This window comes from Osmerus mordax, chromosome 10 (assembly GCF_038355195.1).
Source record: "Osmerus mordax isolate fOsmMor3 chromosome 10, fOsmMor3.pri, whole genome shotgun sequence".
Taxonomy (NCBI): Eukaryota; Metazoa; Chordata; class Actinopteri; order Osmeriformes; family Osmeridae; genus Osmerus; species Osmerus mordax.
In genome coordinates this window covers 11,386,516-11,409,975 of record NC_090059.1, presented here as the reverse complement: position 1 = coordinate 11,409,975, position 23,460 = coordinate 11,386,516, and the positions used below count along the sequence as shown (strand labels likewise).

At 47.9% G+C, this 23,460-nt stretch overlaps 1 protein-coding gene across 1 annotated transcript in view; it reads left to right on the top strand.

Moving 5' to 3' along the window:
- The window catches only part of snx29 (sorting nexin 29), a 47,878-nt gene that overhangs the window by 20,018 nt on the left and 4,400 nt on the right, over positions 1 to 23,460 (top strand). Inside the window, exons 15-20 of the mRNA XM_067245371.1 lie at positions 5,068 to 5,174; positions 8,928 to 9,044; positions 10,634 to 10,689; positions 11,275 to 11,356; positions 19,417 to 19,557; positions 23,315 to 23,454. Of these exons, the coding sequence (XP_067101472.1) occupies positions 5,068 to 5,174; positions 8,928 to 9,044; positions 10,634 to 10,689; positions 11,275 to 11,356; positions 19,417 to 19,557; positions 23,315 to 23,454 (643 nt within the window). The remainder of the gene's footprint in view (positions 1 to 5,067; positions 5,175 to 8,927; positions 9,045 to 10,633; positions 10,690 to 11,274; positions 11,357 to 19,416; positions 19,558 to 23,314; positions 23,455 to 23,460) is intronic.

Genomic DNA, 23,460 nt, shown 5'->3' with positions numbered 1-23,460 from the left:
GCTGAGATCGGGTTTCCAGGCGAGAGAAATCTTTGACAACTTATTTTTCCTGATGGCTTTGTGTGATCTCCGCCTGTGAGATGAAGATGAGATCACACGGGCCTGGTCTGGAGATGCTGCTGGGAGCAGGAGGGGGAGTGGAGAGGGAGGAGGGGGAGAGGAGTGGAGTGAGGACAAGGGGGAGAGGAGTGGAGTGAGGAGGAGGGGGAGAGGAGAGGAGTGGAGTGGGAGAAGAGAGGGAGAGGGAACACTCAAACCTTGTTGTGCCTCGTGCTGCAGCAGTGTGGACCTGAGGGTGGGGTGGGGGGTTGCACAACAAACAATCCCCCCAGCCAGCCCCTGTGTGAGGTGAACAGTAGGAGAAGAGAGCTGCAGAAAGTAGCTTACTAGACGTATGCACGCTCACAGGTGCACGCTCACAGGTGCACGCTCACAGGTGCACGCTCACAGGTGCACGCTCACAGGTGCACGCTCACAGCAGTCAAGCACCTCTTCATGTCGAGGGGAGGAGAGACTCATAGTGTCAATTTTTTTGTGGACAAGTGGACCCTTCACTTCTCCCACCAACCCCCCCCCCCCCCCCCCTCCCCCCCCCCTGAATACTTTGACTCGCTGGTTTACTAGTGAGTGACTAGAAGCATGTCATGCTAATCAAGCTTTAAACATTGTAAATGTACAGTTCCTGGGTTTTGGAAATGGCCCACAGTTGTTTGACAGTATTGGTTAGTTTGGCTGTCCATCAGCTAGTCATCTGGCCTAGTTGATGACTACAGGAGAACCCAGTTGTAAACGAATTGTGACGTTGTCACTGTGTCCAGCTCCATTTCCGAGGGTTCTATACTGTGACCCGCTTTACCTTCTAACAATCAATATCTCAGTCTCACACTCTTGGCTATAGTTTGGTGTTCACACCTCTCACACACACACACACACACACACACACACACACACACACACACACACACACACATAGGTATACACTCATACACATAGGCTATTACAGACACCGGCACACACACTAGCACACACACACACGCGTGATTGCCGTCATCAAAGCGTAGTGAATGGCGATTTCCACACCTTCAGAGACTTGCTGTTTCACAGCAGAGGACACACTGTAAAATGCTTTTGGAATTGAGCTCTCTTTGTTCGTTCTCCACTGTTTCCTGTTTTTTTGTGTGTGTGTGTGTGTTTGTGTATTTGTGTGTGAGATGTTTGGTGTGCGATTTCACGTCTGTGGATCAGATTCGCCTACTCCTTCAATTTGGCGCCATCAGTGCAGACAGTCTCTGATGGAGCGATAAGACAAACACCCACACACACATACACGCACACACACACACACACCCTGACATACACCCTGACATACACGTACACTAATGCGCATACACAGCCTCACACACACTGTTGTTATCTGAATGGGAGATGCAGAGCTGTGGGTGATTGGAAAATGAAGGAAGATTGCCTTCTGATTACCACATGTTAATTAACTCAGCATCTCCTGCCTTCTCCCTGTGGACTGCTTGGGTACGTGCTCCACTTACACTTCTAGGTGTGTGTGTGTGTGTTCCCACTTACATTTATGCATACTCAATTCAGGAATCCTAAGATGTGTGTTGTCTCTGTTCTCTGTTCTTCTCGGCTGGCCTCTTTGAAGACATGGTAACGCTCCAGTGCTGCTGTTTGAAAACATGGAACTAGAACCTGGGGCCATAGTGCTTTACTATAGATTTGACCAGTAAGCCTCCATTTAACAAAATAACATGTTTACCCAGAGAGAACAGATTTGCAGGAGAGGATTGTAGAAGGTCTGGTGGTTGGGTTGTCCTGAGTGTATTCGCCTGTGTGTGTGTGTGTGTGTGTGTCGGCAGCTCTGTGGCAGAGCGGTCTGGCCGGTCCACGCAGAGCGGTCTGGCCGGTCCACGCAGAGCGGCCTGGCCGGTCCATGCAGAGCGGCCTGGCCGGTCCATGCAGAACGGTCTGTCTGGTCCATGCAGAGCGGTCTGGCCGGTCCATGCAGAGCGGCCTGGCCGGTCCATGCAGAGCGGCCTGGCCGGTCCATGCAGAACGGTCTGTCTGGTCCATGCAGAACGGTCTGGCCGGTCCATGCAGAGCGGTCTGGCCGGTCCATGCAGAGCGGCCTGGCCGGTCCATGCAGAGCGGTCTGGCCGGTCCATGCAGAGCGGCCTGGCCGGTCCATGCAGAACGGTCTGTCTGGTCCATGCAGAACGGTCTGGCCGGTCCATGCAGAGCGGTCTGGCCGGTCCATGCAGAGCGGCCTGGCCGGTCCATGCAGAGCGGCCTGGCCGGTCCATGCAGAGCGGTCTGGCCGGTCCATGCAGAGCGGTCTGGCCGGTCCCTGCAGAGCGGTCTGGCTGGTCCATGCAGAGCGGCCTGGCCGGTCCATGCAGAGCGGCCTGGCCGGTCCATGCAGAACGGTCTGTCTGGTCCATGCAGAGCGGTCTGGCCGGTCCATGCAGAGCGGCCTGGCCGGTCCATGCAGAGCGGCCTGGCCGGTCCATGCAGAACTGTCTGTCTGGTCCATGCAGAACGGTCTGGCCGGTCCATGCAGAGCGGCCTGGCCGGTCCATGCAGAGCGTGGCCGGTCCATGCAGAGCGTGGCCGGTCCATGCAGAGCGTGGCCGGTCCATGCAGAGCGGCCTGGCAGGTCCATGCAGAGCGGCCTGGCCGGTCCATGCAGAGCGTGGCCGGTCTAGGCCTACGTGCTCTGGATCCCTCTGCTGCAGCTGCTCTGGATGCCCTGGAGAAGGCCCTGCTACAGAGACAGCTAATCTGTCTGCAACACACACACACACACACATAGGCATGAGAAAGAGTTAGTAGGAAAAGGGAAGTGGGCTTCAGGACTGTTCTATTGTTGTTTTATCAGTTTTGTAAAACTCTTTCAGTCCCCATGCCTCTCTCTCTTTCTTTCTTCCACTCTCTCTGTACTGTATCTCTCTCTTTGGCTGTCTCCACCCCCTTTCTGAATCTCTCTTTCTCCCTCACACACACACATCAGGGAGTTCCAGAGTATTTAGCAGAGAACAAAGTTTCGTCCTCAGGTCCTAGTTTCCTTGTAATTATTCATGAAGGTTCTCCTCGAACTCAGTTCCTCTGGGTTCACCCCTCTTTTGAAGAGAACTGTGTCCTGTGTCATGTTCCCTTCCTCCTAAAAGGTACTTTAGGTTACATGGCGAACTACTTACCTCCTATTCTCTGCTGTCTCAGAGGCAATGGTGTTTTGTTTGATTGTGTCCCCTGTGTAAATGTGTTGAGGGGTGTTGTGGAGGAATGTGCCACTTGTGTAAATGTGTTGTGGAGGATTGTGTCCCCTGTTGAGGGGTGTTGTGGAGGATTCAGCTCCTTGTATCGATAGACATTCTTGCCTCCTCCTCTTAAGTTTTAGAGGAAGTCCCTTGCTGAAGAGGCTCATCATGAGACACGTACACGCACACACATGCACACACACACACGCACAAACTGAGGAGTCACATCATTAGCAGCCTTTACTATGAGAGATTCTGCCTAGTCAACTGGAAACTGAGGATATCTGGAAATGCTTGGAGTACAGTAATGTTGCTACACACACACATACACACACACAACATACACACAACGCACACACACCCTAGCAGACAGACAGCTGCTCAAATTACTGCTCAGTTATTTCCGTTTTTACAGGCCAGCTGCCTTCCCGGTTTCTTAGAGTTTATAACATCTGCCTCTCCATCTCTCTCTACTTTTTCCCCATCTTCCTTTCTGTCGGAAACGCACACACCAACACATGTGTTCTGCGTACATTGTTTGTGTGTGTGTTCGCTGTGTGTGTTACATTATTAAGACCCTATCACTGTCAGGCAACAGAAACGCTAGTTTAAGTGAAAAACTCGGAGCTGAGGCAAATTACAAGTGCACGGGGAAGTAGCTGTCAGCAGTCCTGTGTGCGCGTGTGATGTGTAGACTATCAGCTTCCATCCTGAGCGTTGTCTGTGTGTGTGTGTGTGTGTGTGTGTGAGGGTGAGAGGGAGAGGGAGCAGAAAGTGCAGGAGAAAGGCGTTTCTATTGGAAGCAGGAAGATAAGCCAGGGGATTGCTGTGGCACAGGGCTCAGTGGAGGAGGCCGGATAATGCTGTGTGGATGGTGTTCTTTAAAGGGTGTGTGTGTGTGTGTGTGTGTGTGTGTGTTGATTGACTTCATCCCCCTTTCTCCTATCAGTGGGCTCCTCAGACAGTGAGTCTCAGAGGAACAGCTTTGTTGAACATGGTCCACATCGTCATCTCCTCTCTCTGTAACTTTTGCCCCCTCTAGATCCACACACACACAGTTTTTATGTTCAATAATAAATATGTTATGCCTCCCATCTCCTCAGTTATTGTGTTTTGTCAGCTAGTTTCTGTCTAGAATTGGTATGACACTTAAAATAAATTTATTTTGGAAACCCCATCCTCCCCTTTCTGAGAAACGCTAGGCCTAACTTCCTGTGCATTCCAGTGTTCTATCTAAACCTGATTACACCGTGTTGGTTTATGAGCGCTGTAGGCCTGCCTGTGACCATGTTACCCAGCTAGCCTCCAATAAAGAACTGTCTCCAAACACGTCCACCCTCACTGGGATTATGTGAGGACAGAACACTGGAGTTTGTCTCTTTGACAAAGTACTGTGGAAGTGTTGAGAAAGTAGTCTTTTGAAAGTGAATCAGTGTAATTAAAGAAAATGGCTCTCATAAATACTTGTTTACCGCCTCTTGGCAGACATGTAATAGCACTGGCTCCTCTCCCCCCCTGCTGAGACAAGACGGTGTGTGTGTGCGCGCTCGCTCTTGTCTACTGTCCTCAGACAATTAGAGGTCTTATTGCATATACTGTCAAACAACTGCAGATTCTCACCTGAGTAGTGTGGTGTGTTCTAATGATATTTAACCTGCTTTCACTGCTCTTTCTTACCCAAGTAACAGTAGTATCTGCCTGTTCCCCCTCTATCTCTCCCTCTTCCCCTTCCTTCTCTTTCTCTCTCACTTTCTATCTCTCTCGGTTCCCTCCATCTCCCCCTTCTCTCTCTCCCCAGCTCTGCCGATGTTGAGGCCCAGTGAGAGCCCCCCTCCGACCCCTCAGAACAGGTCGATGGGGGACATTGAGGAGCTGGCCGCGAGCTATGAACGCAAACTCATCGAGGTGAGTCTGTCTAGCATCCTTTGCTTTAATAAAATGGTCCAATCAGAGTTGGGCATTGATGTTTTCTTGGCTTCCCTGCCAATCATGTGACATCATTCTCCTGATGTCAGTACCGCCAGCAACCTGGGCAGGAAACACTGTGTCTATATTCTAATGAGGCTGCCGGGTTCATGAATAATGCATGACTCATTTTATATTTCTTTAATAAGAAATAATTCCGCTGGTGTTTGGGAAAATTATCCCCTCACTTATTCATGCGCATGTGTGTTTATGTATATTTCATGTTATTTACTTATTGATGTTCTCATTTGCTTAGCTGTCAGTCTCGCTAGGGATCCCCCCTAACATGTCCCTCTGTAAATCCCAGGTCAACGCCTTGATAGCTTTATTTAAACGTTCCTGTTGAACCTACCCGTTCTGTCTCATGTCCTTGACTGACTGGTCTCCGCAGGTCAACTGGGTCAGGCCAGGGAGCCTGACAGCATTAGCTGCTAGCTAGCCGTATTTGTTTGTTGTTGTTTGGCTTTATTATGCATGATGTCTGGAGGATAGGAGGGCGCGTGTCTGTAGCAGAAAACATCTAATAAAGTTTTAGGGTTTTGTTTGGCGTTGGTAAAGTGTCAGGAGAGTTGTTATTAGATAGTGTGTGTTCATAATCGTTCCAGGGATAGGCTCCATATGGGCTCCTACATATCCACACTCAGCTCTGATGTACAGCTGTCATCACATAAACCCCTAATGATATTTATAGGATGTCACACTTACGTAACTCGATGTATGGAAAGCAGTGAGTGTGTCTGTGTGTGAGTAATTCTTTGTCTTTGTGTGTGTGCATGAGCGTGTTCATCCCCTCTTCTTGTTGATCAATACACCGTAGTGTGGGTGTGTGTGTGTGCATATCTGTGTGTGCATGGTAGAAGATAATGGATGTTCCTTCAGGGTCAGCTGCTGTTGTATGTTGTGCGAGGACATAGGCTGTCATCCATCTCAGATTAAACTCTCTTCACCCCTCAGCGCACCACACAGCTCACCCCTGCCCCAACACCTCCACCTCCTTCCCTCCTTCTCTTGCTCTCTTTCACCACCTCCCTCTCATCTCTCAACCGCAGTCCTTCCTTTTACCTCCACATCCTCTCTCCCCTCCACTCTCTCAGTTATAAGTGGAAATCCACATTTAATTCTCCTGCTTTTTGGAGTGGTGTTCTAGAGTGTTGTGGAGCGTTCCGGAGTGTTGTGGAGCGTTCCGGAGTGTTGTGGAGCGTTCCAGAGTGTTGTGGAGCGTTCCAGAGTGTTGTTGAGAGTTAAAGGGTGTGAAGATTAGGGTATCCCTACACTGACATGCTTGTGTGTGTGTTTGCGTTCTTATGCAAGTCGTGAGCGTTTCTGTTTGGTGCAGTATTACAAGAGATAGCCCGACTGGTTTATGGACCAATGCCTTTCTGGCTGGAGAGTGAAGAGATAGAGGACCAGGGAGAGAAAAAGAGAGTGAACAGAAGAAGGACAGTGGGAGAGAGAAACTGAGAGAGAAGGAGCAACAGAGAGAGATAGTGAGAGAGAGTGTGAGTGAGACAGAGAGGGAGGGAGAGAGAGATGTGGGTCGGGGGTTCCTGTGGGATCCCAGGATCTTCTCTTTGATCTCACTCCTCATTTATAATCCAACAGTGATCACACAACTATTACACATCCCACCACCAACTGCACGGACAAGCGCACGCACTCCAAACAGTTACACACAATCATCAACAGCCACAGATGTCTTTGTTGACCGTTTTCTCTCTGGTTGTCTTTTTCTATCTCGGTCTCTCTCTCGGTCGGTCTCTCTCTCTCTCTCTCTCTCTCTCTCTCTCTCTCTCTCTCTCTCTCTCTCTCTCCCTCTCTGTCTCTCTGTCTCTCTCTCCCTCTGTCTCTCTCTCTCTCTGTGTCTCTCTCTCTCTCTCTCTCTCTCTCTCTCTCTCTCTCTCTCTCTCTCTCTGTTTCTCTGTCTGTCTGTCTGTCTCTCTCTCTCTCTCTCCCTCTCTCTCTCTCTCTCTCTCTCTCTCTCTCTCTCTCTCTGAGTGGACATAGCAGCCTGTAGGTCTATGTTAAGGGCCCTCCTGCTGCTTTGCATGCTTGTGTCACATCCTGTTTCTAGAGAGGCAGTGTACCCACACACTCTCCCTCTCTCCCTCACGCTCGGCTTCATGTCCAGTTAGGGCTGACTGACGCTCTCATGTCTGCCATGCTGTGGAGTTGTGCTGATGCTGAACATCCCTATTCAGGCCACCTCAACTCATACTGCTCATCCCGGCTGTCATCGTGGGAGTGGGGAGAGGACAGGGATAGTGTGTTCAAGAGAGACACAGAAACAGAGAGATAATGTGAGAGACGGAGGGAAATACAGAGACAAAGAGGTGGTGAGAGAGAGAGAGAGAGAGAGAGACAGAGAGAGAGAGTGGGATGTAGAGAGGGACTGCCAGGTTGTTACTGTGGCCTATTCAGCATTTCTGTTTCGGCACCGCGCTTCACCCCCAGGCAGATCCCTTCATCCCTCCTCCTTTTCTTCAGTCCCCCATCCTAGTTCACCCAGTAGACATGAGTCTCCACCTCCATCAGCTGTCACCCAAGGGGGCTGCACCGCCCATGTCATCAGCTGTGGGTGCGGCGTCCGTGCCGTCGATCATCCCTAGCAGTAATCGTACACTCACTGCTGTCTCACGACGCCTGTTCCAGAGAGCAGAACCACCCAGCTAGGAACAGCCAACCTATTTGTGTGTGAATGCCGGCCTCTCCTCCCTTGTGATTAATGAATGGAAGAGAGGCTGTTGAACTGAATTGCTAGTGCTAGCATTAGCACTGGTCGATGGCGAGGCTCCAAACACACGACGGGTGCCATGTGACAGCAGGTCCGGTCCGCCCTGGCGAATAACAAACTGATTAGCTCGCTCTCACTGGGAACTAATTGGATTCGTTCACGCTTCAAATTCATTCCGTCTTTTTAATGTCCAATTTGAGAGTTCCGCTGGCGCAAATAAATAGGAGTGATGACTAGCTGGATGGCATAGGGAGATTCTGGGAATGTCGAGTCCTGTTCTGTGGGTTCTGAGAGGGCTGTGTGGAACCTGTGGAACCATTGTGATTGGGACTCTGCGTTCTCCAGAAGGGAGCTGTCAAAGGTGACACCACTTTGTCTGTAGGGACATGACTGGTGCTGTTGGTAGTAGTGGTGGAAGAACAAGCCACTGTGAGTGTGTGTATGTGCGTGTACTTTCAAGTGTGTGTATGCGCCGGTGTGTGTCGGGTCCAGTATTTAAGACAGGTGTGCCAACTGTGACATAATTTGCCTGTCAGACAGCCTGCTCTCTAACCTGCTGTGACACCTGCTGTTCCCAGAACAATGAGTGTGTCTCGCCCTTCACTGCTGCTCACTGGCCCTGACACACACCGGTGACAGACATCCGTCCACACGTCCAGGTCATTTAGGGCCTCCGCACACACACCAACCTGCAACCAGTCCTGCATGCACACCGCACAGAGCCGAGCGCTGGAGCGGACACGAGGCCATCATCAGCATGTCCAGGTTGATCAAGGCTGAGGGCAGCTGGGAGGGAGGTAGGGATGTCATCCCTCTGACATCTCTGGATCCTTCCGGATACTGCACCCCCAGCTCTGTATTCCACTGATGCAAACCTATAGGAGGTTGGGTGTATGTTGTGAGCAGCCCCTGTCTGCATTTTTAGGAACGCGTATATTGACCTGTGTGTGTGTGTGTTGCAGGTGGCTGAGATGCACGGGGAGCTGATTGAGTTTAATGAGAGGCTTTACCGTTCTCTCATGGCTAAGGACAACCTCATTGTCCAGATGAGACAGGAGCTCATTGACCTCAGAGGCCCGGTGAGTGACCCCCCGACAAACACACACACACACAAGCAACACTTAAAATCTCACATACTGACACACAGTAACACAGGATTCATGATACTGTAAACTGTCCTCCCACCACACACACACCAACTGGGCGCCCCTCCGGACCCAGTCGCTGCCCCCTCCTCTCCTCTTTTACCTCCTTCCTTACTTTCCCCCATCATCCCATTCCCCTATCACCCTTGGTTACTCTACTGATGCATGGCAGCCCTAGGAGTCAGATAGAGCCTCTCTTATTCCACAGCTCTCCAGACCAGCTGTCCTGGCTTATAACTAGGTGCCTGGGTGAATGTCCATCTGGCTGGCTGGCTGGCCGTCAGGCCAGTTAGCTGGTTGGCTGACTGACTGTCCAGCTGACTGACTGGACCGGCTGACCTGGCCAGGTCTAGTCTTGGTCATTGGATGCTAGTGATGGGGAACTGTAGAGGATGTAAGGTAATCATTGTGAGATATACAATTACATTGTATGGTGGAGAGGATTTGTGGAATCACACAGATTATAGAAGCATCCCTTACAGCACAGTCAGGTAACACAGAAATACACACTCCCTCACACACTCAAACACACACACACACAAGCCACCCAATTAGGCGTTAGAGGCTGAGGAGCCCAGAGGAATTGTATAGTGATGATCCTTGAATGCAGCCGCCAGTGGCAGAGATGGACACATTCACTCAGCTGTGGCTGCAAGGGATACCACTTTTATGTGTGTGTGTGTGTGTATGTGCGGGTAAATGTGTATCTCTCTGTCTAGAGATGGTCATGGCGACTGAGCTGGGTAATGTCACAGTGTTCTACTTCAGTAGTTTCCTAGCATCACTGTTCCCCTCCAGACCCTCTCTCTGTTCCCCTCCATCCCTCCAGACCCTCTCTCTGTTCCCCTCCAGACCCTCTCTCTGTTCCCCTCCACCCCTCCAGACCCTCTCTCTGTTCCCCTCCAGACCCTCTCTCTGTTCCCCTCCACCCCTGCAGAGCCTCTCTCTGTTCCCCTCCAGACCCTCTCTCTGTTCCCCTCCACCCCTCCAGACCCTCTCTCTGTTCCCCTCCAGACTCTCTCTCTGTTCCCCTCCACCCCTCCAGACCCTCTCTCTGTTCCCCTCCAGACCCTCTCTCTGTTCCCCTCCACCCCTCCAGACCCTCTCTCTGTTCCCCTCCAGACCCTCTCTCTGTTCCCCTCCACCCCTCCAGACCCTCTCTCTGTTCCCCTCTACCCCTCCAGAGCCTCTCTCTGTTCTCCTCCAGATCCTCTCTCTGTTTTGCTCTCTCCAAGACCCTCTGCATCCTGGCCTCCTCACCACATTGCTCTCTAGGATGACAGAGGAGAGCACTGGAGGAATTGAAATTGAGTGTCAACTGCATCTGTTTTGCTAACAATCTCTCTCTCTCTCTTTCTTTATCTCTCGCTCTCTTTCCCTCTTTATCTGTGTTGATCTTTGTCTCTCTCAACCCCCCCATCTACCTATCGGTTTATTGTTATCTACTGTCTTCTTTTTGTCTGTCCTTCACGTTCTACCTCCTTCCCTCTCTCTCTCTTCCTCCCTCTCCCCTGATTGGACAGGTTCCAGGTGACCTGAGTCAGACGTCAGATGATCCCAGTTTATCAGACTTTGAAACGTAAGTGAAACTTCCCCTCTCTGTCTCTCTCTCTCTATATATATATATTTTATATCTATATCGCCCATTTAATCTCTGAAGTATTTTTATTTCCGCATTCTGTCTGCCTGTATGTCCCATCAGCATAGGCCTGTTCTACCTACAGTCGATAACTCTTATCTCTGGACCGATCTCACCGTTATCACCTCAGACAGACAGCTTCCTGACATATCTCCAACTCCCCCTCTTTTCTCAGCCCCAATATTTCCATATCTTCCTTTCACCCTTTTTCTTGCAAAGTCCGTCTGAAAAGATCTGGAAAAGCAGAGTTTGCCCCAACTCTAACCCCCTGTCCAGAAACGTAGCTCAAAAATACGTATTTCTTTTAGAAAGGAAACCTACACTGAAGGGCTGGGTTCAACTCGAATATGTTTTAAACGAGTATAGTACTGACTAGTATGACACTCACTAGTATTGACTAGAATTATGTTTACTTGTATGCAGACTGGGATCAGAGTCAAATGTAAGTTGACCTCTATTGATGGATGGATGTACAATATCCTTGGAGTCATCTTGAAAGTGCGGTTGTGTTTGTGTGTCCTCCAGGGCACACCGTGCTCTAATCAACGTTTGGATCCCCTCTGTTTTCCTGCAAGGACGAGCCGCTAATGCGTACCATGTCTACCAGGTAAGGTGTGTGTGTGTGTTCTGGGGCGACGTGTGTGAGCCATGGTTGGCAGAGGGGGATGGCTAATGGGTTGTATTCTGGTCCACACTCTGCTTCTCCTGGATCTCTCAGTGTAATGGATCCCTATGGAAACACCACCATTGTTCAGAGTACCGCCTGATGGATGGGGAGTGTTAGCCTGTGTGTGTGTGTGTGTGTGTGTGTGTGTGTGTATGTGTGTGTAACTCTCTCATAGGACTTTAGGATAGGAGCCTGAGTGCTGAATGGGGCATCAGTCTGTTCTTTTGTGTGAATAAGAAATACATCTTTTTAAAAAGCCCTTGTTAACCTGCCACAGGGAAGAATAACCTTGCGAGGAGGACCAAGGGACCATTTTCAGAATTAGAGTTTTAGAACCCTCTCTGAATCACAATGTTCCAGTTCTAAGCAGGTAGCCCTGTCACATCAACCACCAGGAACTCTGATCTCCTCTGCTCCTCACTGCTCTGCTGTAGTCAGTGCTTCTGAACTCTCTACTCTTCTCTTCTGTATAGTACTCAATTACTATTATACACAAAACTATATTGAAATGTGCTGAACTCTTCTATACTCTCCTCGGTTGTCCAACTACCTAGTGAACATACCTGTTTGCCCACATAAACAAAGCAGGTTCTTTAAGCTAAGCTGAAATTGGCATAGATGATAAACAAAATGAAAGCAGGCAGAGAAGCCAGGAAAGCCAGAGAGAGAGGGGGGGGGCGCTGAGATTTTCGTTCTATCATTACATTACAGGACATTATGGCGGTTACAATTTGCTTGTACTCTTATTTCCTGTCTTGGGATTTCTGAAGCCTCACTCTCCATCCATCCATCCATCTTTCTTTCTCTCTCCTATACCCCTCTATTTTTCACCCTCTCTCTTTCCTCTTCCTCTTGCTCCCTCTGCCCCTTGTCTTTCTCTCCCCCCCCCCCCCTCCGCCATCTCTCTCCCACTCTCTATCGCAACCTCTCGAAGCGGAACAAGTCCATGGGTGCTGACACAGACTCCAGTAGATCTTCCACATCATCGTCACTGTTTTGTTCTTCACAGAGGAGGCACACTCTCTATCCTCTTCCCCTCTTCCTCTCTGCTCCATCCCTCACCCCTCCTCTCCTTCCGCCCTCGCTAATAAAGAGACAATGTAACGGCGGCTGCAGATCATTGTCTCTCACTCGTGCAATACCAACAAAGAGGCTATTATAAGGCTGAGTGTAATGAGGAAAAAGACAAGTCATTTGTGAGATGCACTGGGATGGACAGACAGGAAGGGCACTCAGCCGTTTCTGCTTCTTGATCATCTATGTTTAGTCTCGCTTTGTGAGTGAAAAGGAGTTTCTGTTGCCGCGGAGGAGAGTGAAAAGGGGGGGGTGGGCTGGGAGATGATGGATGAATAAGACATTTAAATGCTCAAGTAACATTCTCTCTTTTTTATTATATATATTTTTTTCTTTCGGCCTCTCGGTAGGATGTTGACTAAAATGGACTAAAATGTTCAGCATGTTGTGTTTCTATGTAGTCAGACGCAGTCCATTCTGTACTTGTGTTATGGCAGTTTTTGATATAGTTACAATATCTATGTTTCTTTAAGCGGTAAAAAGTAAGTTCCTTTGTTATAGACAGACAAATGTTAGAAACTGAGGCTCTGTGGTGTGGTTTACTCTGTAGAATGGACACTTAGATTGTCTTAAGGTATTTATGGTGTTGTTTTATGATACCTAACTAAGAGCCAGAGGGTCTTAGTTAGGTCTGGGGGTTGGAGGTCTTAGTGACCTAACCTTTTGGCCAAGGAGATTGTGTCCTGTGTCCTGTTTGTGTATCATTAACCATCTCCTTCTTTAGAGAGGGAGCTGGGGCATCAAAGAACTGTGGGACACTTGGTATGGAGTCAAACTGTCACTGAGCAGTGCTGACCAATCACAGAGTTTGCTACATTGATAGATTGACCATCAGAAGAACCATTTGATCTAAAGTTTATATAAGGCAGGGTTTTAGGGTTGTTCTTCATCACTCTTGCGAACGACCTGTGGCTCTAGCACCTCCTTCGTAATGACTGATCAGCAAAGCTTTGTTTAATATTACGTAATTGTATAATCTAAATAAATTGTATTAAAACCACATCTCTTGACTACTCAGATCTACACAGTGCCACTTGAATTTCCACCATTACAACTTGTCCTGCTTTCATCCCTGACGTCAGCAGGAAAACATTCCTCTGACACCTGACTTCCTTCCAGAGACAAGTGTCTGGCTTGTCTGGGCCTGTCCACTGTATCTCCTGACGTAAGAGGTAGGGTGACTAAGACCTCCTCTGAAGATCTCTTTCACAGTTCTCTCGTTCACACACTCTGACTCTGCAAGCAGTTCCCTCCCCCGCATAGTTCTGGGTATCTGTTCTTCGCTCTCTGTCACAGCACTTTCACAAACACAGCACCTTTATTTCTGTCCCTCCATTACTGGTTTCACGGCCATTCCCGTCCCCGCTCTCTGTTTTGCTGGGTGTACTGTACAATCCCCCCCTCCCTCCTCCTTCCTGGTCGTTCTCTTCCTCCCTCTCTCCGGCATCGCCTCACCCCCTCTACATTATCATCAACAAATACCGTTCCAATCACTTCTGATTGCAGTTCTCAGTTCTTCGAGAGAATCAGACCCACAGCTTCTCAGCTGAAAAAAAAATGCCACCTTCAGTTATTGAGTTATGGCTTAGTTAGAGAAGAACAAGTCATGTCTTTTACACTTGCACATGACACATTTACACTCCCTATCCCTTTCTCGGTTCCCTCTCTCCCTTTATTTCCTGTAGTCTCTCTCTCCCTCACTCTTTTCACACTTCCTTTTCTCTGTCTGTCTCCATTAGTCTATAATTCACTCCCCCATCCCTCTCCTCTTCTCTCAGTTTTAGCTCAAGTGCCCAAAGAGTGTACCAACTGTACTGGGGTACGGTGAGGGCACGGTTCCAGTACCCAGGATTCACCAGGCTCTATTCCAACTGAGCTATTCTCTTTGATCAGCAGAAAGCAGCTGAGCCAGTCACTTCTACACACAGTCAGGCCCACTGAAAGCTTTCCATGTTTTTATTAGGCTAATGAGGTTTGATAACTCCCCTCTCTCCCTTCCTCTCCCCCCCACCCCCTCCACCCTAAAGTGATCCCGGATACTCCTCACTCTCTTATTAGAGGTGTGTGTGCCAACAGTATTCATCTGTGTGTTTATGGATTTCATTTTCAGTTGTAGAGCACAGTGGCAGAGACATACACATTTCCAATTTACAGTAATATAAGCTATTTTAGGGACCCTTTCTACTGGTCTAGTATGCACATACAAACCACCTAAATCAGACTCTAAATGAATAATTAAGATGTCCTCATTGACACCCATTCTGTGTGGGCACACTGCCTCCTGATAGGTCAATTTTCACGCTCCCCAGAGAGGTGCACCGTGGGAAATGTGTTACTGGTTTTAATCTGTCTATCTCCAGCAGTGGGGAAAAGAGTGGCACAGATACCGAGGAAGGATGCAAGGAGAAAGGGAGGGAAGGAAGCAAGGAGACAGGGAAGGAAGCAAGGAGAAAAGGAGGGAAGGAAGGTGCTTGGAAGGTGCATCCTCCTCATTTGTGCGTAAAACTCTTAACAGACAAGGAAGATTTTAGCTTTAGCTGATTAAATTATTGTGTATGTGTATATATTACAATAGATCCCTATGTAAAACTGTCCATTACGATTCTGATACTTTTAATGAACATAATGATGATGATCATGCCTGGGATGGCTCTGGATATGATAATGACTGTGTTTGAGTGACGGTGGGGAGACGATAATGATAATGATGGTGGTAATGATCAATGTTGATCATGATGATGATGAGAATGATCGTCTCCGCTGTATCACTTAATCATAAATTAAATCTCCAGGGTAAATGAGCAGAATTATTCAGAGCAGGCTTTCAAAAGGCTGAGAGGAATCGATATAGAGTTTTAATTGTACAAAGCCGGACACAATGGAACATCAGTCACGTCTTTGCAAAATAAGTAATAAGAGATCTGTGTACATTTGCCGAATGATTAGGATTGTCTGTGCACAAGAATAACCTCTCCCACTACAGTATCATGAACACCTTCACATGAGAGAGAGAAGGAGAGAGAGAAGGAGAGAGAGAAGGAGAGAGAGAAGGAGAGAGAGAAGGAGAGAGAGAAGGAGAGAGAGAAGGAGAGAGAGATGGAGAGAGAGATGGAGAGAGAGATGAAAAGATTCGATCAGTTTCAGCTCTCTTTCTGGCTCCTGTGTACTGGGCTTCATCCTTATTCATTTGCTTGTTCTCTTCTTGCTCATTAGAGCAGTGTTCAGTCCGCGTATGACTCATTCATTCATCCTTGTCTCAAAAAAAGAGAGACAGATTGAGAAAAAGAGATACATCTACTACCAATGCATTAAAGAGGCAGAGTGAGCATAATGCAGTATGTCAGGAGAGGGGCAAATCTAGGCTGAAGATAGTTGGATCAACTTGACTAAACCTTTAAACACAGTCGAGAGAGAGAGAGGGAAACAGAAGGGGGGGGGGGGGGTGAAAGAACAAAAGAGAGGGAGAGGTTCAAACCTGTCTTCTCTGGGTTCCTGAAGACAGATCTCTGGGTTAGTTTCCAGCTCAGTCTCAGAGTATCCATCACTCTCTGACATCCACCGGCCAGCTTCATATCGATCCTGCTACTCTCAAAGAGCTTGTGATGAGTGAAACAATGATGATAAAAGCTGTGGTGATACATTTTTATGATAAATAGAGAGAGAGAGAAAGAACCACAAACAGCAGTGTTTTAAAAACCTCAACCTTCAAAAATCCTCCCTCCTTCCTGTCAGAGATAAAGAGCCCTCCTCCCTCCAGCCAATCCCAACCCAGATTAAATACCAGCATATGGCTCTCTGCTTGTGATTTGTCTGTGGTCCAGCCTCTAAATGATTGTGCCTGAAGAAAAAACACGAGACAGACTGAAGGTGTGTGTTTGTTTTACAAATAATCATCCTAGTGTTAATGTTTAAATGCCACACACAACTCCACCCCCATCTCAAAACACTTTCATTGCCAGTGAGTGGAGGGGTATGAAGGCAGTGGGGGGGGCATACACACTAAAACAGCCAGACAGTCTTTTAGGGGTGAGGTAAATATCTCACACTTTTATTGCTCTACCTGGGATAGTTCCATATGATGGAACACTCGATGTTCTGGAACCCAGGTTGGTTCCACTGAGGGGAAGGGGGCATGTTCCGGACGAGCGCATCACTGGGACGACTGCCGGCATGCAGCTGGCTTTTAATGGGGCTTTTTCACACCATTTACAGTCCTCGGCAGAAGTAGCTCTTGTGCTTTAGTTAAAAGCAAGTCAAAAACACAGAGACCCAATGTCACCAGGAAGGGTATCTGCTCCTTAGACACACTCATGCATGCACGTACACACACAGACACGCGTACACACACACACACACAGACACACACACACACTCACACACACAGATGCTGTTGAATGTTTCTAATGAAAAGATTCTCTCTCCTTATCTTCTCTCATGGCTCCCTGGCCTCCCAGTCCTGCAATCCTCCAAATGGATTCTATTTTCTGCCTAATTTGCCAAATGTTTTGTCCCAGAGTGGACTTAAAGAGAGGAGGGAGCAGGGGGCGTAAACCCTACCGCTCCACTGCATACCTCATACACTACTTTTCCCCCTCTCTCTCTCACACACACAAACGCACACACACACACACATATAAAGTTGTGGAAATATTTAATTAAATTGAATTATGAAGGACACTCTGCTCGTCTTATGAGTTCTGTTCTTCTTGAGCTCCCTACCTCTCCCTCTCCTCCCCTTCTTTCACTTCATAAACCTAGATGTTCTTTAAGGACTACTGAAAGCTGTCAGTCACCAGTGATAGGGCAGGTATAAGGAGGGTTTTATTCAAGTCTTGTTTTCACATGGCATCAGAAACTGAAGTCCATGTCTATTCTAGAAAGCTTGGGAAATCACCTTAGCCATGGGGGTCAGTGGGGCGCCATTCTGTGTCTGATGGTTGCAGTGTCGTCCTGTTGTGAGACATGCAACCGGTCACCCTGTAGGGGTTTCATCAGGAGAGGATTGGAGGATTGCTTTTACCACAGCTGGGCTCCAACTATTTGCTTGACTGTCAGATGTGGCTAGCAGACTGACAATGACTCTGATACTAATGCTAGCCTAACACAGACGGAACACTGAATTTCATCTAAAGAATTAGCAGAAACACACACTTAAAGTTAGTGACATCATCTTTCATCTGCCTGTCTGACAGTAAAAATGCAGATGAGTCAGACTTGATTCAGGCTTATCAAGAATGACCTTTTGTGATGCCGTTTTGTAGTACACCTAAGTAGAGTACTTAGATGATGATAACAAAAGAGGAACTATATGTCACTAACCCCTGTAGTACTGTTAGAACTGTGCTCTTCTAGTCCTTGATTACAGGCTGCACTTAGCATAGCACTATACTGGATGTATGTCGCTGTGGATATGTGTGGGCTAAATGAATACATATAAATTCCACTCTTCAAGTGTAAACTGCTTAAAATATATATCACATGTAGGAACTGAATATATTAACTTAAGATGTGAAATGTGGTAAGTTCATACTGTACATTACACTTGTGCTGACATAATGTGTCTACTTAGTGCTACAGCAACGCCAGAACAAGCTGCTAGAACTTTGGCCAGGTTACAGTTGTACAAAATTAAATTAATCTTGACTTGATTTATGCTAATTATTTGTATTTACACTTTTTCTTCGTTTCACAATTTGTTTCTAAGCGTAATTCAGCGTAATTCAGTATTCTTAGTCTGATTTTTAAACGGGGTCACACTTAATGGGCTCAACGCTATCAGAAGCATTTGGACCCAGTCCAGCTGAGTTAGGCAGTGTCGTACTTGATTATGTTTTTTTTATCAGGGAAACAAAGAGACCATTTCAAATGCAAACGCCAGCCAACGTTGGATTTGCTCCGATATTTTGTGAAAGATAATGAAAGAATTAATTTGCAATTAGTGAGGAGGAAGCAGTGGTGGGTTTGGAGAATGATGTGTTTTCCATATATAGGTATGCTAATGAACCAGCCCAAAGTGGATTAAGTTAGCTTTGATACGGCATGAGGTTGTTATTTGATGTTGAGAGAGAAGGAGGAAGGGTGAGGGCAACTGCCTTAATCATGCTCTATGATGGAGCAATTTGCTCAATGTGTATTTGTGTGCACGTGTGTGTGTGATGTTGGCTGGGGTGCTTGTGTGTGTGTGTGTATGATGTTGGCTTGTGTGTATGTGTGTGTGTGTGGGGGGCGTGATGTTCTACAGCTGGCCATTCTGGCATAAGTTAGGAATGATGTGATGACAAATTGGACAAAAAAAAGGATATCTGTGTCTTTCTCTATCTTTCTCTCCCTCTCAGACTTTCACTGTCTTCTTATTCAGGTGTAAATAGAATATGTCCATCCTTCCCTCACTTCCCTTTCTCCCTATCTCTACTCTCCCCCCCTCTTCCTACCCCACATCATTCTCAGTCCTCCACATATAATAGCTTCTGTTATCCTGTTGCGTCAATCTCCGGTGTGTGTCTGCACTAGACTGCTTGAACAAAGCCACTCTGTGCTTCTCTAATGGGGTGTGAAGCTAGCAGGCCGGCCCCTGTGCAGCCCTGGCTGGCCCTTGACGACTGGCCCTCGACCCGGAATAGAGACACGTCACTGACACACTGGCCGCTCACAAGGTCTTCAGCTAGCGTGCTGTAGGGCACGGCTATCTGCTGCTCACCATTTGGCCCTCCACTGCAGCGGACACATGCTGGCTGAACACCTTGAAACTTTGGTCTCACAACACAATAACATGGAGGTTGGTTGTTGTGGATGTTGTTGATTGGGAAGCGTCTAGTGTTTTTTTGATGACAACCACGTAATTTGTTATTGTTGTGTGTGTGTTGTTATTGGTGATGATTGCCTTTTTGTTTCTCATGATTGTCGCTCTCTGTCCTACTTGCCCCCAGGTGTACATCCGTATCCTTGACAACGAGTGGAACGTCTACCGGCGCTATACTGAGTTCCGGGCGCTTCACAGCCACCTACGAACACAGTTCCCTCAAGTAGACACCTTCAACTTCCCTCCCAAAAAAGCCTTAGGAAACAAGGTGCTGTGCTCCAGCTATATCTCCCTCTCTCTATGTCTCTGTCTGTTATCTGTTTGATACCTCTCCCCCCCCCCCCCCCCCACACACACACACAGTTCTGTGGGTTGCAATTGCTGTGTCAACTCTCCATATCTCTAAAAGAAGAAGTTACCCCACACTCAAGCACACACCCCCCCCCTCCCACACCACCTCCATGAGCTACTTCCTCTTTTTCATTTTCTTCTTTTCACCCCCTTCCTTCCATCTTCCTTTCAACCTTTTCTAAGAACATTTGGTCTTGACCTCATTCCCCCGCTATGCTGTGCTCTGATTGGATGCCGTGGCAGGCCAAAACATTGGTCTGGACCAGCCTTCAAAGAGCAGAGCGTGACAGGAAAGAGAGAGCTCAGTCACTGGGGGTGCTGTGCATGCGTGTGCGTGTGTGTGTGTGTGTGTGTGCGTGTGTGTGTGTGACAAAGAGAATGAAAATGTGTGTTTAGGAGACACCCAGACAGACCAAGCTTCCCATCCTCAAAGTCAGTCTCTGTAAAGCCAATTAGATCTAGAGGTCAGTGTGAGTCATCAGTTTCCTACTGCCTGTCAGCCAGTCACTCGTAAGCACGTGTAACTCTCCTGTGTGCCCATGCTGTATATAGGCTCCTTGTAGTGTATTTTACATGTGCCATGTTAATGTATCCCCAGGCTGCAGGCTGCTCTGTCCCCTGACAGGAGTTTGTTTTGCGGTCACCTGGCCATCATCTGGGCAGATGGAGAGAAATGGCAGGATGATAAAGCCCATGGCCAATATAACCATTACCTCTGAGTCTTTTACTTTTACCCTCCTTTCTGCCCTACTACTCTCTTTGCTCACTGCCCTCCCTATTTCTCCCTCTCCCTGTGTCTCATGTCTGCATCCTCTCGTTCTCTTATGCTCCATTCTTCCTGCGTCGAGAAGCCTGTTTTTGGAAGCAGGCCTCAGGGACTAAAGAGGAGAAGGTTTAAGAGAGGATCAGTGAGGAGCAGGTCTGAGAGAGGAGCAGTGAGGAGCAGGTCTGACAGAGGGGCAGAGAGGAGCAGGTGTGAGGACTGTACAGGTCTGTATGTTGAGTTAGTATGTTTGTCAACCAGACACAGAGAAGTGCTGTGGTCTTGGTGGCAGGTTTAGGCCGAGAGAGGGAGGAAGTTAGTTAGTGCTAAAAGCCCAGAGACAGAGGGGCATCCATTTTGAAAAAGGTTTGTATTTACAAGTGTGTGTTTGTATGTTTTGTGTAGATTTCCAAATGTGTGTGTTTGTATCTCTGGAAAGTGTGTGTAAACAGTGGGCCTGCTGAGATTAGCTGTCATGTCGCCTCTAATCTTGTCATTGTCTCCTGTCATTCCCTCTCTCGGCGCTCTGGAGGAGCACTTTGTAGAGACGAGCTTTAGTTCCCCCCCTTCCTTCAGCTACAGAACGGTGTGGCGGCTAAAAGCTTCCCCCTCTATCTGATCATTTCTGTACCAGGCCCTCTAGGCTGCTATGGAGATAGCAGTGAAAGGAGACTAGTTGAACAGATCAACTAAACTGGGTTCTTGATTTCAGTTGCACTCCAGGGGATATCTCTCTCTTTTAATATTTCTCTCTTCCTTGCTCTCTTCCCTCTCTTTCTCCCTTTTTTTCTTTTTTCCCACTTTATCTCCCCCTCTCATTTTCTTTTCCTCTCTCTCTCTTGAACCCCTTTCCTCCCCTCTCTCTCTTTTTCTCTCTCTCTTTTTCTCATCTGTCAGTAATAATGGATGCGTGGATCGTGTGTCTACAGCTACTGAGGGTTACTGCTGGTTGGTAGCAGAGCTGGAGGGCTCCGGGGCTCCAGGGCTTACAGCTTACGTTCTTACATCTCGATCTGTTGCCCCTTAATGATGGAGAAATGCTAATGTTAGGAAGGAAAGAGGGAAAGAAAAGGAGGTGGAAAGAGAGATGCTGTTGAGTCTACTCAGCCTTTTAAGTGTGTGGACCATGCATGTCATGTCTCTGGGATGGATACATCAAGAGAGCTGTCACTGAAGATCAAGTAGCAGAAAACACACACTTCCTTTCATGAGCCTCATTATGACCCTCATTGGTACACCGTGGCTAACCTCATTACACGCCAAGGGCCTTGCGTCATCACGTGTTTTAAACACGCTCCTTACATACCTGATCCTGAGAGACGTGAGCCAAGGGGCTGGCCTCAGCCTGGGGGCTTGGAGCAGACAAACCTGCACCAAATACCCAAACAGCTGAAGGTGTATAACATTATGCTAAGTTAATAGCTGCAGTCCAGCACCTGTGTGTGTCTTTAGCTTACGGGAGCTTACGGGCAGCCCTAGCATTGCTATCACACACACAGGTGCATGGATGAGGCATGGACGAAGCTGCCAGGCAGCTCCTCCACTGGGATGGAAACACATGTGGCTCCTGTGGTCTCCTGTCAAGCTGTGTTGGGATGTTCTACTGGTGCAGGTCTCAGCTGGTGGGCTGAGACCTGCACGTTGCCTGTCAGCTCAGTGCTTCATGTGGGGTACAAAGTGCAGGAGGAGGGGGAGGGTGAAGAGGACTTCAAAGCCGGGGACTGTCGGTGTCTAACTGTCAGGTTTTCACTCTCCACACCCTCATCACTCAGGAATTTTTTTTAACCTTTTTTTTTTTTTTTTTACCTTTGCTCCTTTCACCCTCCTTACACTCTTTCTTTCTTTTTTTATTTTTTTACCTTTGCTCCTTTCACCCTCCTTACACTCTTTCATTTGAGATTAAATTGGTCCATTTCCACCACTGCCTTTTCCCCCTCTCTCTCCCATTGAGTTGGTAATGGGGAGCTACTGTGTGTGTGTGTGTGTGTGTGTGTGTGTGTTTGTGTGTGTCAGTTCTGGACTGAGAGTGAAAAGGCTACTCTGCTCCAAGTGTGAAAGCCAACCCACTAACCAGCCTGAACGGGATTTGTGTAACATACTAAAACACTTTATGTCTTTGATTGTCTGAACATAGAAGTCAGTCGTTGGCCCGGACTTCCCTGTTCAATGTCAAGAGACGGAGCAGAGCCTGTCATAATGTCAACCTCCGATCTGAATAATACATGTATTCTGTATGTTTTGTTGACATAGGATATGTATTGTGCATTTAGTTGTGACAAAGTGACACTGTTGGGATATCTACAGGAGTACCCACGAGTTATGGGGTCTGTGGACTGAAACACAGAGAGAACAGCAGCCTCTTTACTGCAGACTGGACAAGGTGGGCTGGCAGGTGTTTTTGAAAGCCTTAACCTATTTTTCAAACCCAGTTCTTGGAGTTCTGCCCTCATTATTTTCTATGATGTATCCAGGAGGCTACATGGAGTGCACAGTAAAAAAAAAGAAAAAGAAGTGCTTTTCGTATGAAGAGAGATCATCAGTTGTGGTCTCAGTCAAGCTCCTCAGCAGCATCATTATCTCCTCCACTTCCTCCTCTTTGTACCGTGGCCAGATCCATGTGTCAGCGTGACTGTGTGTCTTCACCACGGTTACTGTCTGTCTCCCTGGTGACAATCACGAACCCAGCCCTGGCAACCATTGCTAAGCTCACGTATCATCACACGTCTCCACACTCCCACCGAGTCGCATCTACATCTACTTCCACGCTACACACTACTCAGTGTGTGCCTCCTACTCTTCACACTCTGCAAAGTAGTATTTACACTAAGTCTCCCTGGAGGCCAAGTGTGTGGAGGAGGCCTTTTCTCTTAATGTACTGACTGGAACATGTTCCTCCCCTTCCGTTCTTTAGGATTCTAAGTTTGTGGAGGAGAGGAGGAAGCAGCTGCAGTCGTACCTCAGGATAGTGATGAACAAGCTGATCCAGACTCTCCCAGAGTTCTCTGCTCGGCCCACCAAGGAGACACTGCTTCAGCTGTTGCCTTTCTGTCTGTGAGT